Genomic DNA, 16,549 nt, shown 5'->3' with positions numbered 1-16,549 from the left:
GTGTAGAATACTCTGAGGCATTTTTGTCAGATCACGAGCTTTTTGTATTATCCATTCCTAGACAGATTTATATGATTGTCTTCTAGAAATTTAGAAGGTTTTGTACTAGCAGATCGAGTTTAAGATCTTGGAGTAGCCTAGTTTTTCCAATCCCAAATTAACTATAATTTTAGTTTTCAGCCCAAATATGATTACACAGCTCTATAGGCTCATTTTGTTTAGTAAAGGCAAAAGTTACTGGCATAAATTTGACATGATCAGTAGAAGGATGTCATTTATTTAAATTTTTAGATGCGTTGTATCAGATCGGTTCCAGTTTTGAAAAATGCCATCACTTGTCAGCAAATTAGTATGTTAACTAACAAATGTATTTGTTAACATATTAAGTAGTTGTGAGAATCACTAAGTCCTTAGAAAGTTAGCAGTTTTATTTATGAGATCAAACTCAAATGGCTTGCATAAACTACGAATCAGCAAATTGGATAAGGTATAAATAGACGTAGTCCTGCCCTCAAAGCTATATTCCCCATTCTGGTAGTTAGACCAGGTTTTTATGGTTTCAAACTTAACGCAAACCGTAGATTGAAGATGCTAAAAGGATTGTCAATGTATACAGTGTGCAATCTGTAGGAATTAAATTACATACTCAATTTAGAAGGCAATTTAAAGCATAATAATTGTGCTCAATTAAAAGGCTCTCCTACATGCATCTTCTATGTTATTCATTTGGGCAACCATAGTTCAGTCATGAATGCTGCCAGTTTTCTTCACAGTATGAAATGCAGTTGGTTTTGCCTGTAAAAGGTCAGGCTGTCTGCACCAAGCACGTGTGGATAGAGTTCTTCTTGCAGAGTTTGCCAGGCTCCAGGTACTTTTACTTCAGTTATAGCCCTGCCTAGATTCAGCTGTGCTGTGCCCATGGCAGTTTGAGTCCATACAAGTGCGTGAAACAGAGCTCGTGGTACAAAGCCTGTAGAGCTGAGGTTGGACAGCAGTGTCTCCTGCCTGTAATTCTGGGGTCGGGGTGCAGTGCAGAGAGAACAGAATGGCTCCACGTGAAGGGCAACAGGGTTGGTCTGGCTCAGACTGGCTCTGCCATACATGCAGCTGCCATCTGAGCTGCTTGGGTGCCTCTGGGTGCTTTGCAAAGAGCTCTGAGTAAGGCAGGGCTGCAGTGCCAGAGGATACACCCAGCACAGGAGAGCGGGCTGAGCCACTGGACGTGCAGTGTGTGTGCCCAGTGTTCCCTGCTCCCACCCTGGAGCACTGGGCACGCTCCAGGGGTGTCCAGGGGCTCTGCAGGAGCCAACTTGGTTTCAGCTGGACTTGCTCTCCCCAGCTGTAGACACCAGCTATACCTGCTCTCTCCAGCTCTGGATTCCACACTGTCTTTTGCCAACACCTTCATTGTCTGGGTTTTTCTGTTTCTCAAGATATTTCAGCTCCCTCTTGTGTTGGAGAATGGAGGTGTGTAATGGACTGCAAACTAGATTTTGGGAATCACTTACATAATTTGCCAGTGGCACCCCGGCTGGCATGTAATAAATTATTATTTGTATTGAGTGAAATGGTATTTCCCAACTCACTGGAATCTTTAGCCACCTTAATTCTCCAGTTAACTTAGCAATTCTGAGCTCCCCTGCTATGGTGCCCCACTTGCATGCATTCAGAGCTCTCCAAAGTTTACTGATTTCAGAAGAGCTGCATGGAAAGACACAAAGTTGCCAGAAGGTCAGTCACAGGAATAGGCCCATGCACCACAACCTGAGGACTGCTGACAAATTTAAACAAACGAATGCTCGCTTAATGGTTTGCCATTTGTTGTAATGCTGGCTCCTTTACAAAGTGAGGTTACTTTATCTTTTCATGGAATTAATGCTTAGATGTGATAGTTATGGATGAGCACTTTCCCTATAGGGAGCAACACATAAAACACTACGGGTGATGTTATGTCACTACTGTCTTGTAGAGATGATTTGATGAGAAACAGGTGAATACAAATAAATGGATGTTTAGTTGTGTGTGACAATTTTATTGGCTTTGCCTGGAGGGATATGTTCTGGTGGAGATGCTCCACAGAGAAAGGCTCTGCTTCTGCTTGCCCGGATTTCAAATGCAAGATAATATAGGGGAGGTACTGCAGCACTGACCTCAGCTACTGTAGTGACTGTAAATATTGGTCCTGCTGCCAAACTACATAAGATTCTGTATGTAAGTTAAGCATTTAGAATTCCTCCTGCAAGTTAGCACAAAGCAAGCCAACTACACCAGGGGCATGTTGTGGTTTAGGAATCATTTCCATAAAGCTGCCCAAAGCCTAAGAATGGGTGTACACATTTACAAGGATTGACTTCCACTGTACTTGCATTTAATTTCTTTTCTCTTTATATAAGTAAATGGTCAACAAATGTGAAGATGTGAACAAATATTGAAAAATACATTTCAAAGCTGTGTATTTATTTTATGAACATAAATACTTGCAGCAGAAATGTCCATGCACTGAGTCAAAATGAGAAAGATTGAGTTACTTTTATGAGTCCAAAATGTCAGCAGGGTCAAAATTAAATAGACAATCTGCAGTGATGCAAATATATTATGTTAATAAATATGATAGATGTAGACTGCTGTGACTGAATCTTGTCTTTATTCCTTCTTCTTAGGTAGGTTTTTGCAATTACTCACAGCTGGGCAGACTTGTGAATCCTGTGAATTGCCTTTACTGAATCTGGCATGAAAATTTCCCTGTAAAAGTGTTTTTTATTTTTCATGCAGAAAGAATGTATTACAGCCCTGAGAAAAAGTACTATCAGAGGGAAGTAGCTGTAGCTTGATATATTTGTTGATAATTTCACCGTTTTTTCTTAAAAATTGCCAAGATCTGTTCCTGCAACAGGAACAGATTTTTTACAGGCACAGTACCTCATGAAAAGAATAGTGGTTTTCTTCTTCCATACTGGTATTTTTTAATTGTCAGCATAAATGAAAGCAAGATGGTAGCAAACTTTTTCTGGACACAAGGCTGGAGAGAACAAATGTAAAATATGCCTGTGTTCAGGCAAAGTATTTAAATAGGAGTGATGGGGGGGAGGACTTTTTTTTCAGTCATGTACTTCTGCTTTTCCAAAAAAAAAAAAAAGTTTATAATGAATTATTTTAACGTATGTGGAAAGGATAGAAGGTTCTTTGCATTTTGTGTTTAATTCCAAACCACTGAAGAGGGAAGTAATTAAAGTGATGTGTGCCTCCAAAGAAATGTGGAATTGACATTCTATTCCTAACTGGTTTCTCTTATGTCTGGCTATTACTAGCAGAAAGGCACCAGTTGTTATTAGGCTTGGCTTGCTTTGTTAAGTTTCCAGTGTACAAATACTTTATAATTGATTTTATAATTCATCTCTAATGAAGTATTGTAGAGGTTCCATTCCTTCCTGTTGTAGGAAACTGTCCCTATGACATCAATGGCACCTTGGCCTCAATTAAGCCTGAAAAAATAAAACCAGATTTAGTAAAATGAAACTCTCTAGAAGGCCTCAGTGTAGAACCAGTTCAACCTCAATTACTGTCCAACTCTTGAGGTTTGAAAACAAAAGCCAACTATGTTTTTGGAAGTTCTTCTGTCACTGCCTTGGCATGGAATTTGCAACTTTAAGTGATTTCTTCCAAGTCTGAGGCTTAGACGATTTCCCCTGGTTTCCCTCTCTGTCAAATACTGGACAGCTGATAGATTTGGATTGCAAGTTTTGCCTTCTCTCACTCAGTGTAAGTGGTGATAACCAGCATATTTTTGTTGAATTTGAGGTACCTTTCTTGAAGTATTTGATGAACTGTAATGTCACATCACAGTACTCCCACCTCCTCCTACAGTTTATTCCTGTGCTGATGGAGATAGAGGCAGTCAGCTCTGGCAGCTACAGGGTTTTAGGAATTAATTGACTCTAAACTCATGGTCAGGCCAGCTTTGTGTGAAGGAATCATGTCCCAAAGAGAAGAAGTGCCTGTTTTGTTTAGGGGTAATCACACCATCCTTCTGCTTGCAGCCAGTTTTGGAACTACCTCTTTTCAATCACTTTCCATCTGCAAAATGAATGTTTGGTGTTTCTGGTGCCCTGCTCCCCATTCAGCCTGCCCACCAGAGAGCAAAACTGTGTGTGTGTGTTCTGACCTACGTACACAAACTAGAGAACCACGTTTAAGCTGTAACACTTCCCATTCCCTCATCTTGTGGCACAAAATAGGAAACTTTTACAGTCAGAAGATTCAGCTCTTCCTGTTGTAAGAAGACCATGGGCATGAGTCAGGTTATTTGATGTAAGAGAAGCAGCACTGTTTTCTGACGTGGTTTATTAGGTTGGATCTGAAAACACTAAGACTTTGCACAAGTTTGGGTCTACACCTGAGCTGTACAGCTGGACTTGATGAGCTAATCCAAACACTGGACAGGTAAACATAATGCCCCTTGTGATCCCTGTTTTTACAGCTGAGGAAACAGACGTTATAGATTGTTTTACTTAAGTGATTATTCTTCTCATTTTGCAATATAATCTACCTACTAATAAGTACAGGGCCTAGGGACTTAAGTACAGCCCCAAAATTCAGGAATCAAAGCAAAGGTCAAATTCCCTTTTTATTCTTACCTTCTGAAAACTGCACCTTGAATCTATTTTACAGTGAAGAAAGAACCAAAATATTTCAAGTTTCAGTGTACAGACAATCACAAATAGAGCTGTTCCCCAGATTAGTGGAACTTAATAAAAACATCATGAATCCACTCTACCTCAAGCTCACCCACTACACAATCATCCCCCAAGTGTGATGTGATAACAGAAGATGCACAGAACCACTTTAAATCATAAAAAGGCAAAGCAAGAATATAGGGATTGCATTTTGCTTTACAAAGGCTCACACCCAAGAAAATGAAAGAAACTCTTTTTAAACATGTTTAAATGAAAGTTCTGTAATAATGCAGTTCTTTGTTTTAAGACTCAGAATTTATAATTTCTTATAGTTCACTTCAAAGTCAGGTTCTCTGACTACATGCATACATAGGCTTTTGCTATAAATGATCTACTTTTACATCTGATTTGTGAACACATCATATATTGTAGGGGCAGCAGATTTCATAGCTGTCTTTATTTGCCATTGTAGTGAGTTCCTTTGAACTCAACACCCCATATTGTTTTCAGAGCACTGAATTTAGTTTACCCAAACCCCTGCCAACAGTTTGTGTATCACCACTGATCTTTCGCTGTGCTGTCTTCAGAGAAGAAACAGCAGCCACAAATGTTTCAGAGCTATAAACAGAGACCTCAAGATCCTTACTATAGCCAGCCACGGTGTAACACACATGAGGTTATTTATGGTAACAGTAATGTCCCTTTGTTTCTACAGGGTTGGACTCACTGCTCAGCAGGTTCATGCCCTGATACTCCCAACACAGAGATATTAACTGATTATTCAGATTAATTAAACAGCTGATTCAATTAGTCTGATGCTCATCCCCCTTTCTTTCTCCTAATCAAATCCCATTTTCCCCTAGAGGTCAATAATGCAAATATTTATACACAGATTGATATATTTATTTTCTAGTTCAGTTGTTAATTTATATACTTTTTTGGGGTTGATTCCAACTGTTTGATTTGAGTGTGCCTTTGTCTGTTTTGATTCATGTTGCCTAATGCTCTCTTGCTTAGGAATCAGTAAAAGCCTGTCTTTCTATAACCTGGCTCCCTCCTCCTGCTCAGTGCATCTCACTTCATTGAACTATTGAAGCAGTTGAGCAAACAGAGGTTTGGTCTGCTGTCTGCTCTGAAATATTTTGCAAGTAGAGAAACAGTCCTTGTGTTTCCTTGCCCTGGCAATGCTAGTGCAAGCAAAAGTGGTACATAGAGAAGATTTGTGTCTTGTCCAACTCCATTTTGCCCAGTAGCAAGTACTGCATTAGTACAGGAGCAACCAAAGCTCACAGAGGCAAGAGCGTCACCCTGGAACACAGATCAACATTACAACTCCATTTTAACCTTACTCTTGGGATGCTCATTCTAGAGGCTAGGTGCTAACTAACCTTCAAGAGGAAACACTCTTAGACATAGAATTTTGAATAAAAAGCAAAGTCAAGTCAACACTTACTCATAAAATTCAGCTGCAGGAGTGAGCTTGTACTTCGAGTATTTAGTACCATTGCCAAGCACTGATGCATTGAAGAGTTTGGGATCTGTACAGTTTGGACTGTTCCAACTGTTGTCACAGTTTGTCCAGGGGAGCTCAAATGTGAATGACGAAAATAGATAATACAGAGACCAAGCTATGATAACGTTGTAGTAGAAACCCACGTAAAGAGCTATGAGTATCACTGCATAGCCTACACCTAAAGACAAAGGAAAACTAGATTACACATTGTGTTTGACATGCAACAGTATATGCAAGCACTGTATTGGTACTCAGCCATACATATGTGATTGCAAATTCATTTTAGATCTTCACAACAGTAAAAGGAATTTTTGCCATTTACATACACACATGCAGACACAATGTCCCTGACCTTAAAACAAAAAAAATTACAGCAATGAATTTAGAAAATGACTGGGTTTTATCAAATCCATTTGTTTGCCAGAAAAAGAAATTAAGCAATGTCAAAATTTGCCCTTGTACAACTCCATTGCTGATTTGCTTCCAATGCAGAAGATTGCAAGCCCATGTTAGGAGTGAAACTCACTTTATCTTCATGATGTCAGAGACCTTGGCAACTTCTCTTGGAAAAGTAAAGCTTGATACTTAAATGAAGTTTCCCTATGCCTCATGTTCCCACCCTGAACTAGTTTGGAACAGACACCAATCCCTCTCTTGTTTCTTTCCCATCATTACTCTCCAGTTTGGCTTCTATCAGCATGTAACTGGTCCAAACCATGCATGAAACAGTCTGTGCTATTCCACTGCGGGTCTCCAGGTGGTTTTTGGGCATGCCAATAATCTTGGTGAATATCATGTTGGGGTTAAACTGTGTATGGACATTCAAAGCTTTTTATTATCTCCCTGGGATTACAGAATTCCCAGTGTAAACATTCTCTTTTGATTTTGAACATTTGCTTTGTATTTTTGTGTATTGCGAAGTGTGTTTGGAGGGATCCTTTAGCAAGAAAGGCCCAGAGTGTGCCTGTTCTCCTCCACTGTCCATTGGAAAATGGACATTTTCCAACGGTTTTGCAGGAGGCTTTGGTATTAACGTTGGAGCAGAACAGAAGTTGGTTGCCAGGATTGTTCAGGAAGCTTTCTTTACCTTGACTTCAATCATTCTTCCTTTAGTATGTGTGCAGCATTGTTCCCTGACTCCTCCCCCCAAGTTGTATGTATTGCAGACAGAGACTACAGCCATTTTACACATCACTGTATTGTCATAGCACCCAAGTATAAACCTGTACTTCTAATTTTTTCAGTTTTGTTTTTTGGGAATACTGCATAGGAGGCCTAGCAGTTGGAGATTATTAGGCTTTCATATTTCTTTATAAAGTCAGGAAGTAGTACACACTGTGAGTATTAATCCTTGCTTTAAAATTTGCATAAGGAACAGATGCTGACCCTGAAGGAGCTGGCAGTTCAAAGACTGCTGCGTGTACAAAAGTTACTCTTTGCTCTTCAGGAGGCTTTTAATCTGTAAAACAGTTTGCTCTTCCCTAACACGGGAAAAACTGAAAGTAAAGATGAAACTGTATTTTCAAATCCTTGATGCTTAAAATGAATCTAGTACAGGAACACTCTAGTGATATATTATGATCAATATAATGGAGAGGAGGGGGGAATCACCCAAGGGGATAATTCTTAAGTATTAAGGTGAACGTTAAAATACAAATAATACAAAAAATATGAATACTATGAATAACATATTTTGAGCTGAAATTGGATGATTGCTGTTTAAAAAATGTGTTCCTGACATTCCTCCAGTTCAGAAGGGCAATGAGAGATGTTTAATATCACGATTAAAAATTACTGGATCAAATGTGTCCTAAATGGCACTTCCCTGAAATCTTGAGAATGTTCAGGAATGAATTTGCTGTCCTGTTTCTAGGTTTTCTTAAAAGTAATGCTGCTCCACCCACAGTCTAAAATAAACCCTAGAAAAATGCAGAGATGAAAACAGACTGTGTTATAAAGGTTACAGGATATATTTTTAATTGCATGTGTTATGATAGCATCTCATTAGAAGTCCTTAGAGTTCATAGCAATAATATTCACAGCTAAAATTAGTACTATAGTGCTGTTCATTTAGAGAAGCTGTTATAAATTTGTGTAGACTGTGTACTTTTCCTTTGAGTGAGAGATTTGAGTTATCCCAGAAACAACTCCAAAACATTAGCAGTAAAATGTATTTGCGTGCTATCAGAAGTTTTAGTTAAAACTTTAAAAGTACTGAGTTTATACTGAGGTGCAGATACAACTGAATGCTTATTATTTTTGAGAATCAAATAAGTTATGCTATTCTATATCCTTGTAATAAGAACCCTTAAAAATGAACAGCAATGTATGTTTAGTCCACTCTGAAAATGTCAGCTTAAAAACACAAATGGAATGTCAACGAGACTATACATGAAATAAGTTCTATTTTCTTTTCTCATAATCTTTTCAATCCTGAAGTCAACACATAGAGTACCTCTGAGCACAGTGGTATTTGGCTCAAACACTTTGAGACCCTGAAGGTCTCATTTTTGCAGTTCAGTCTTCAAAATCCTCATTGTCATACAAAGGCTCTTCAGGTTCCTGGGTGCTGAGATGATTTTTTTTTTCCCATGATGGGATTATATAAGGGTTAGGTAAATCTATATGAATTAATTTTAAAATTTTGGGGCACCTATTTTATTAGCTTGCTAATTTATTTTTTTGTTATGTCTCTGATTTTGCTGTGTGTTTTGAGTTTGACTGGTAAGAAAGAAAACCTTCACTTTTCCTATTCTGTGACACTAGATTGCTTGAAGAGGAAAGCTGTATTTTGAGAAAGAAGACTAACATTTACTCAGTGTAACCTATATCCAAGCAGCAGATCCCTCAAGTTTGGATTGCTATTGTTAAGCTCCTCAGCTTTTGTCAGTCACAGGAGGGACATGATCAGAATTTTAAGGTTCTAAGATGAGCTGAGCTTAACTGGTTTCATTTCAGGTACCTCTGTGTTGAAAAGGCTTTTGTATAAAATTTTAGATACAATCTGGTATAGATATAAGGAAACTTACATTTTTTTGTTGGTAAGCAATGGTTAAGAAAATTCTTGAGGCTCCTTAACAAACACTTGTTTCATGTACAGAACACCTATGGCTTCTTTCACACAGGGAGATCCCTTTATCCCTGATCAATGCCAAACACCCTGATCAGCATCCAAACACCTAACTTGGCTATTTTTAACTTGCAGAGTGATTTATCTCAGTGCACAAACAACACTCCACAGCCTTTTATTCAGCAATGCTGGAGAGTTAATCCTAGTGGAAAACACTCAATAGTAATGTTCAGATTTTACTGAGTGCTTTTCACTGCTAGATTTGAAAACCACTTAACAAAGTCTGTCAGAATCACTGCTGCCATTTCATAGGCAGGAAAACTGAGGCACAGAGACACCACAGAGAACTCGTGTGATGTTACAAATCTAGTGGCTGAACTACAGCCTTCACGTTGTAGTGTTGTAGCCTCTGTGGTGTGCTGACTTCTGCAGAGAATTCTCCATGATCCCTGATTGGAGCAGTGGTTATCTTAGTCGATGGGGAAGACAGGGCTGAACTGACCCCCATGGGATTCGGTATTTCCAATGTTTGCACTGCCAAACCCCTCCCTCCACCCAGAGATCTTCAGTTCCTCCCACTCCCCAGTGTGCAGGGGAAAGGGAGGACAGGGCTGAACTGCTCCTGCTCGTGGCTCTCTGTTGCACTCAGCCAGGTGTCACCCTGAAGATGATTTCTGTGGCTTTTCCCATTTTGTGCTTCATCTGTGATAACAAAAAGACTTCTAACTTCATGGATTGGGGAAGGGTCACCAAGTACAATTTTGTCTGTGAAAGCTGAGAGACCTTTACTTTGTTTGTGATCACAGGTGTGTGGCACCCTCACGGTGCTGAGGGACACTTACCTTTGAAAACTGGACAGATTTTCCAGACAGTGGCAGCCCCTTCTCGGTTATATTGTCCCAGTGCTAATTCCATATAGAACAGGGGCATTCCCGCAATGATTAAGAAGAGGATATAGGGAATAAGAAAAGCACCTGGAAAGACATTAAGTAGACACTGTAATCTTTGTATTGATTACATTTTGCTTTCTCTGCTGCTTACATTTACTGGCTAAAGACAAAGCCATTGCCTTCGGGAAGTAGAAAGCAAATATCAGGAAGGAAGAACCCATATTTTCTTGTCCCTTTCCTGTATTTTTTTAAGGTCTCAGAGACAGAACCCCTAAAAGAAGCTGTGGGCCAAAGCTCCTATTTCCCCCTAATGTTTCCCCTCTGCTTTTTGTCTTTAAAGGGGAATAAAGTGTCCCTGAGAACTAGTCCCTAACAAAAGAAAAAATGATGCTGAACACACTTGCACAGCTTAAAGGGAAAGGGATCATGAAAAATTTTAAGTTTTTTTAGTGTAGTAAAAAAAGTTCAAAATGGGGTATGGAGCCAGCAACAGAGAAGAAAAATGTGAGTTCCTGCAAGTGCAGCTTAAATCATATTGTGTGAGGTGTCTGCAGGAATCTCTGGCTTTAAAATTAATCACTACTAGTCAATCATATGGAATTTGGACTTCCATGGCATATTTTGGTTTTTGCTGTATTAAATTCCTTTATTCTTACAAAATGGGTCAGACAACCCTTCCTTTCCAATGGCTCATGGTCATTAATATGGAGGATGCAGTGGGTTCCACTGCTAGGCCCAAGCACAGCATCTTTATATTGCAGCAGGGCAGTGCCAGGGCTGCTTGCACCTTCCTGGAACACATCACTGGGCTGAGGGTTCTCCTGTGAGTTTGGACTGTCACCAAAAATCTGTCACCTCTGGAAAAATCAATGCTACTGTAGCATGAAATAGAAAAGCATCATCTAATGTAGAAACCATCTGAAAACTTCTTGGCTATTTTATATGATCCAGGTGACAGAAAGATTTCCCCGGCGCATGGCTACGTGTGATATTATAAAACAATTATAGCTGGTGTCATGTTTAATAACTGGGTGCTCTGTCAGTTCTCTGTTTTGTGGGACCTGCAAAGTGTAGCTTTTATTTTACTGCATAGCTTACTTGGTCAAGAACAGTTTAATTAATGTAAAATTTGCCTCTATTAAAAACATTACAAAACATTAAAACCATTATTTGCTGACAGAATGATTACTTATCCTGAATAATTGACTGCTGTCCTTAGGAGTTATGTATGAAAAGGAAAACAGATAGTGAAAATCATGGTTCAATTTTTCAGCAAAAGAAAAAATAACCCAGCAGCTTGTCTGCTTTTCCCTGTAGCAAGTGGTAGAAACTTCTGCAAACCTTTAAAAACTGTTGTGCTGGTCTAGTAATCTGAAAACTTCCTTTGCAAAAAGTAAGTTTGCATTGCTTCTAAATTTATAAACTTAGAGAAGGTAAAAAGCTGAAAGCATCACTGCAGCTTTCTGAAACACACGAGTAAGCAGAATGAATTGCATATTTAAAAAGTATTTCTGAAACTACTGTTGTGCTTTTAAAAGTCTGAATAGTTGTTCCTTTACCTTTCGTGTTTGCTTTTCACAGATATTACTGGTGTAAGCTGCCTAACATGACTGTTTAGAAAGGGAATTTTGAGTATATACTGGAGAATAAGAGTGGAAAAACAAACCGCTCTCTTAGTCATTCCACCAATCTACTTCTAAAAGTAACGTGCTGTAACATAATGGTAAGGACAATGTATTCAGCATTCAGTCATAAGTTTAGTCATTTGAAAGTTAAAATCTTGCAACGAAACAGAGACAAGGTATATCAACAGAAAGAAAGAATAGCTTAAAGCTTTGAGAATGTGTGCTAAAACTGAAATATATTGGTTGTACCCCTTGGGGGGCAAGATTCTTCCTATTCATGATGTTTGTATGGAGTATAATATAAATGCAGCCTGCATTTGCATAAGCTACTACAGTAGCAGCAGTACATGTTTTAATAATATTTTAGTGTTGTTTGTAAGCTGCTTTCTATGATTGTCATGTTGAACTGTTGTATGTTTGAATATTGTATAGAAAAAACATTTGTATTCCACAAACACCTGATACCCTGCAGCTCTGAGCTCTGTAGGTTTCAGTGTTGAAACACACTCAGCAAAATCAGTCTGGGATACTACATATTGCTTTCGCTATATCTAGAATCTGGAAAAAACTATTTTAGGTGCTTTTACTGTCAGATTTCCTGTAAGTGAGCCTTCCAAGTGCAGTCCTTGTCTTCCTTCGACAGTGCCACAGTGTGGGGAGCTGACTCACGAACTCAGATTGTTTTTGGGAGGTATGGAGTTTGCACCGAGTGTTGTTTGATTCGTGTCATGAGACTGTGGAAAACACAATGCCTATTCAGGGACATCTAATTGAGAAGATTAATCCAGGAGATGCATAGTGGACATACCTATTAAATGCTAGTTTAAAATACGTGGTTTTTAAGTATGACTAATAGCAAGATGAACTGTGAAGTGTACTGTACTTAGGCATACTTGCTTAAGCGTCATCTATTTGGCTGCGAGTCATTCCAGGCTTTAGTTAAAGGAGTATTCTTTCCTTTTTTTTTCCTTCCCCCGCCCTACCCCCGCAAGGGATTAATAAGGTGTGGTGTAATTTTCATCAAAGAGCACTTATACAGTATGGCAGGGTTTCATAGCTGGGTTACTTTTCAGGTACTAAATGATTGAAGTATTTTGAAATTGAGATAAATACCAAAGTAAGGGTGCTTAGTCACATTAGTTTGACTTAATGTTTTGGAGCCTTCTGGAAACTTCTTGTTTAGCAGCTTCTGATTAGGTAAAAAATACGAAAAAATCAAGTATTTTTGTAAGCATCTTTATATTTGCTCTTATCTTCCTTGCCAATATCCAGAATCAAATTTCATGGTGTTCACTCGACTCTTTCCGAGATTATGGCCCCTTCAAAGAAAAATGATGGTCAAAGTATCATTCAAATTTCCACAAAATAGAATGGTCTGCCAGTGCTTGTAAGCAGCATCTGTGTGAGAGCTGTCACTCTGTGACTGTACAGGGGCTCCATCCTAGGGCTGCTCTGGTACAGTGTCTTGTGAACGAAAGGTGTTGTTTGGAAGGAGACTTCCTGTCCTGGAGGTGTGAACATCTTGTGGACCAGGGAGGAGCCAAACCAGCACCCTGGGGGGGCCTCTTGCTTTAGGTCCACTCGTGTGAATTTGAGTATCATACCAGACTTCTCTGCAGGAGCAACCTTGCTGTTAATGCCTACCCTGCCTATGAAGGGAGACGTGATGTGATGTCACCTGTGTCACTCCTGCCTGTGCCACCAGCCACAGAGACTGCTGTGTTTTAATTGCATGAACCCAAAGTCAGATTTGTATAGGCCAGACAGCTGAACTCTTGGGAAGCACAGTTTGGCTAAGACATCAGACTAGCTTGCCAAGATCTACCTACCTCAGAGAGCTGAGGGAACACAATCTGTGGGATTGCTGCTTTGGCAGTAACACGCTGATAGCACTCAAGGGGATTCCACTCCCCCACGGTGTGATGGGTTGGGGCTGAGCACACAGCTGCATCCCACCAGGCAACACTAGTTTCAGCAATCCCTAATGGTCCCTAATTTCCTTTTACGACTAAAAATCTGAAGTAATTAACATCTGTAATACAGCCCTGGCACAAGGGCCATACTTGACTTGCTGCTGAGTCACAAGCATCTCCAAAGAGCCTTAGACTGTTGTGAACTGCTATGTTTCTCTCTTAACAGATTTCACAAGATCCATATATGTCCCTTTAAAATACCAGTGTAAACATGGAGCTAAGACAGCCTTGTGTCTTATGCAAAACTAGGTTAGGTCAAGCCCTCAGCTTCTACAAGAACCATCTGTGTGAAACTTCAAGTGGAAACTTAGGCAGAATTTTTTTTAAAAACTATTGCATTTAATTAATGAAGGACAAAATACAAGACAGGCTTTGCATTCCTGTTTTCAGTGCCAAAACAACTTCTTCATTGTGGTATACCAGAATCCACATGGAGTGTTTCCTCTCTTTGTACCTCAGCATTCCCAGCATTCTAAGGGGTGAGAAAAAAAAGCTCAAAATGCTCCTCTCAATCCTACTAGGAGGTCTCATCTCACTTTTAAATACCAAAAAAAAAAAAAGAAGCATTAATTTACTAATGGTTGAAAAAAAAGATAATTTAAACAGCTGTGGTTATCCTAAAAGGATTTTTGACGCACAGACAAGAAGTAGGCCAGGACAGGGGTAGTTGAAACAACTTTGAACTTTTTGTGCTCATTAGCCTTCTGCATTTGTTACCATGGTTATTTCTGGTCAAAATGTTATACTGGCAGGGTTGCCTGCTAAAACAACAAACTTGGAGCAAATATTGCAGTATATTTTCCGAAACGAGAGTTTCCAGTATTTGTGCAGAAAAAATCTAAAAACAGAGATCTCCCAATTGGTGAATTGAAATACAAGCTAATATCTCTATCTGATCAACAGTGCTTGTTGGTTTGGGTTTTTTTTTTCATACAGAATAAATAGTACTTCAAACAATATCAACAAACAGTTGATAGTAGTAGTACATTGATAGCAGTTTGTTTGCTTAGACAACAAGGAAAATGGGTGGAAATTGTAATCTGTGTAGAGTCTTGTGAATGAAAAACGAAGTCCCTGAAGCAGAGATCTTAGAATCGAGATTGTACGAGACCCCCATGGGTAGAAAACTAGGTATTTAGAAAGCAAGGCATTTCTTAGCACATGAACGTTGTTCTGGCTCTTCAGCAGACGGGCCACCAAGCTTGCACAGCCCCCAAGGGCACCTCTGAGCCTGCTGCTAATGCCTGGGAAGAAGGGGTGAAACGTCTTAAGACCTTACTGACCTGAGGTTAAAAGCAGTAAGAGTTTGTGTGGCAGAGCAAAGAGAAGACAGAGATACATGATGTGTAACCCCAGGTCAAAGACAAGCTGATGATGTTAACAGCAGCTCGATGATGATGTTGAGCCCAGCCAGCAATAGATTATAGTTGTCAAAAATAACATTTTTCTGCAAAACAGATTGCGTGACATACTATAAAAATTTCAGCAGCACTTTACACATATAAAATTCTCCAAGTACACAATAAAATCTTCCAAGCATGCAACCTTTTTTCATGGAAAGTATTTCTGAATCGTAAAACCAGTGGAGCTATACCATGGTGAGTGGCATGTTTCTTTTGAAGACTTTATATTTATCTACTCCCTCCAACAAATTGCTGCTAGATTTGAACCTATTTTTATTACTACTCTCAACTTGGGCTCAGAGCCTTCAGTTTTTTCAGAATTGCAATTTTAACAGCGTTCCTTTCACTCAAAAGAAAGTGAAAACAAATAGTTTCCAGAAATGGTTCAGTGCTGTTGGCTGAGGCCAAGTGAAGCCTGCATTTTTTGTCTTGAGCCATTAACCTGCTACTGCCTCAAAATCACTTGAAGTGACTTGAAGCTCAGTGTACTTATAAGCTGGTCACTGGGTAGTAACAGAAAGGGTTACCCAAGCCCTCCCCATGGAAACCCAGTCATCTCTTTGGCTTTTGTTACAAGAGTCATGAGCTCAAGAAACCCATTAGTAGCTATTCTGAACAAATTAATGAGAGTTAAATATACCCAGCCACTCAGAGCAGCATGATTCATTCATAAATAACACCCAAGTCATTGGCCAAGGTCCTATTTATGTAAATTAATGACATGATCACATTTACAGCAGTGTGTAGCTTAAAGATAATTGCAGGCACCTACAAGAACAGAACCCTGGCCTGTGTTGTTTGATAGGAAATTAAAGAATAAATAAAGAGACATGGTAGGTTTGAGAGAATATAAGTTGGGTTGATCCCAGGTGGACAGTGTGGCAGTGGGAGCCCTGGAGCTTTGGAGGGGGTTCCTGCTGCTGACCTTCACAACAACATTCTTACTGCAGCTAGCTTAGGAAAAGAACAAGTCCCATCACCTACCATGTGTGTGACCAGAGAAAGTCCAAAAATTTGCTTTCCAGGTCGCAGTGACAGCTTTTGTTTTAAAATCCTGCCTTTATTGCAGAGATACTATTGGAGCTGGCCCCTTTGTTTGTAAATAAATGAGTTTTATCTGTAGTTTGTTAAGTAAATAACTTGGAGTTTGTAACAATGTGACAGCCTAGCTATTAATATTCCTGCCCAAATCCATCTTCTTGATTTTGTGTCTTTTTCTTTTTTAACTGGTTTAAATCTGGCTGGTTTAAAAAAGAAATGGGAGAGTAAGTGAGCTGGACTGTGGAGTCAGCTTGTAGACTACTTTGTTATTTATGACATCCCTATTGCTAATATTCAATAGGACAGGAGTTGTAGGAGTGGTAGCATTCTTTTCTGGAACAGATAACGCTGTTGGGAACAA

General features: G+C 39.4%; 1 protein-coding gene across 1 annotated transcript in view; it reads right to left on the bottom strand.

The window, feature by feature from the left end:
* Positions 1-16,549, bottom strand: part of SLC6A2 (solute carrier family 6 member 2) — a 66,323-nt gene that overhangs the window by 34,735 nt on the left and 15,039 nt on the right. The window contains 2 exon segments of the mRNA XM_064671187.1: positions 6,127-6,364; positions 10,099-10,230. Of these exon segments, the coding sequence (XP_064527257.1) occupies positions 6,127-6,364; positions 10,099-10,230 (370 nt within the window).

The sequence above is a fragment of the Pseudopipra pipra genome, chromosome 14, assembly GCF_036250125.1.
Source record: "Pseudopipra pipra isolate bDixPip1 chromosome 14, bDixPip1.hap1, whole genome shotgun sequence".
Taxonomy (NCBI): Eukaryota; Metazoa; Chordata; class Aves; order Passeriformes; family Pipridae; genus Pseudopipra; species Pseudopipra pipra.
This window is presented reverse-complemented; position numbering and strand designations above follow the sequence as displayed.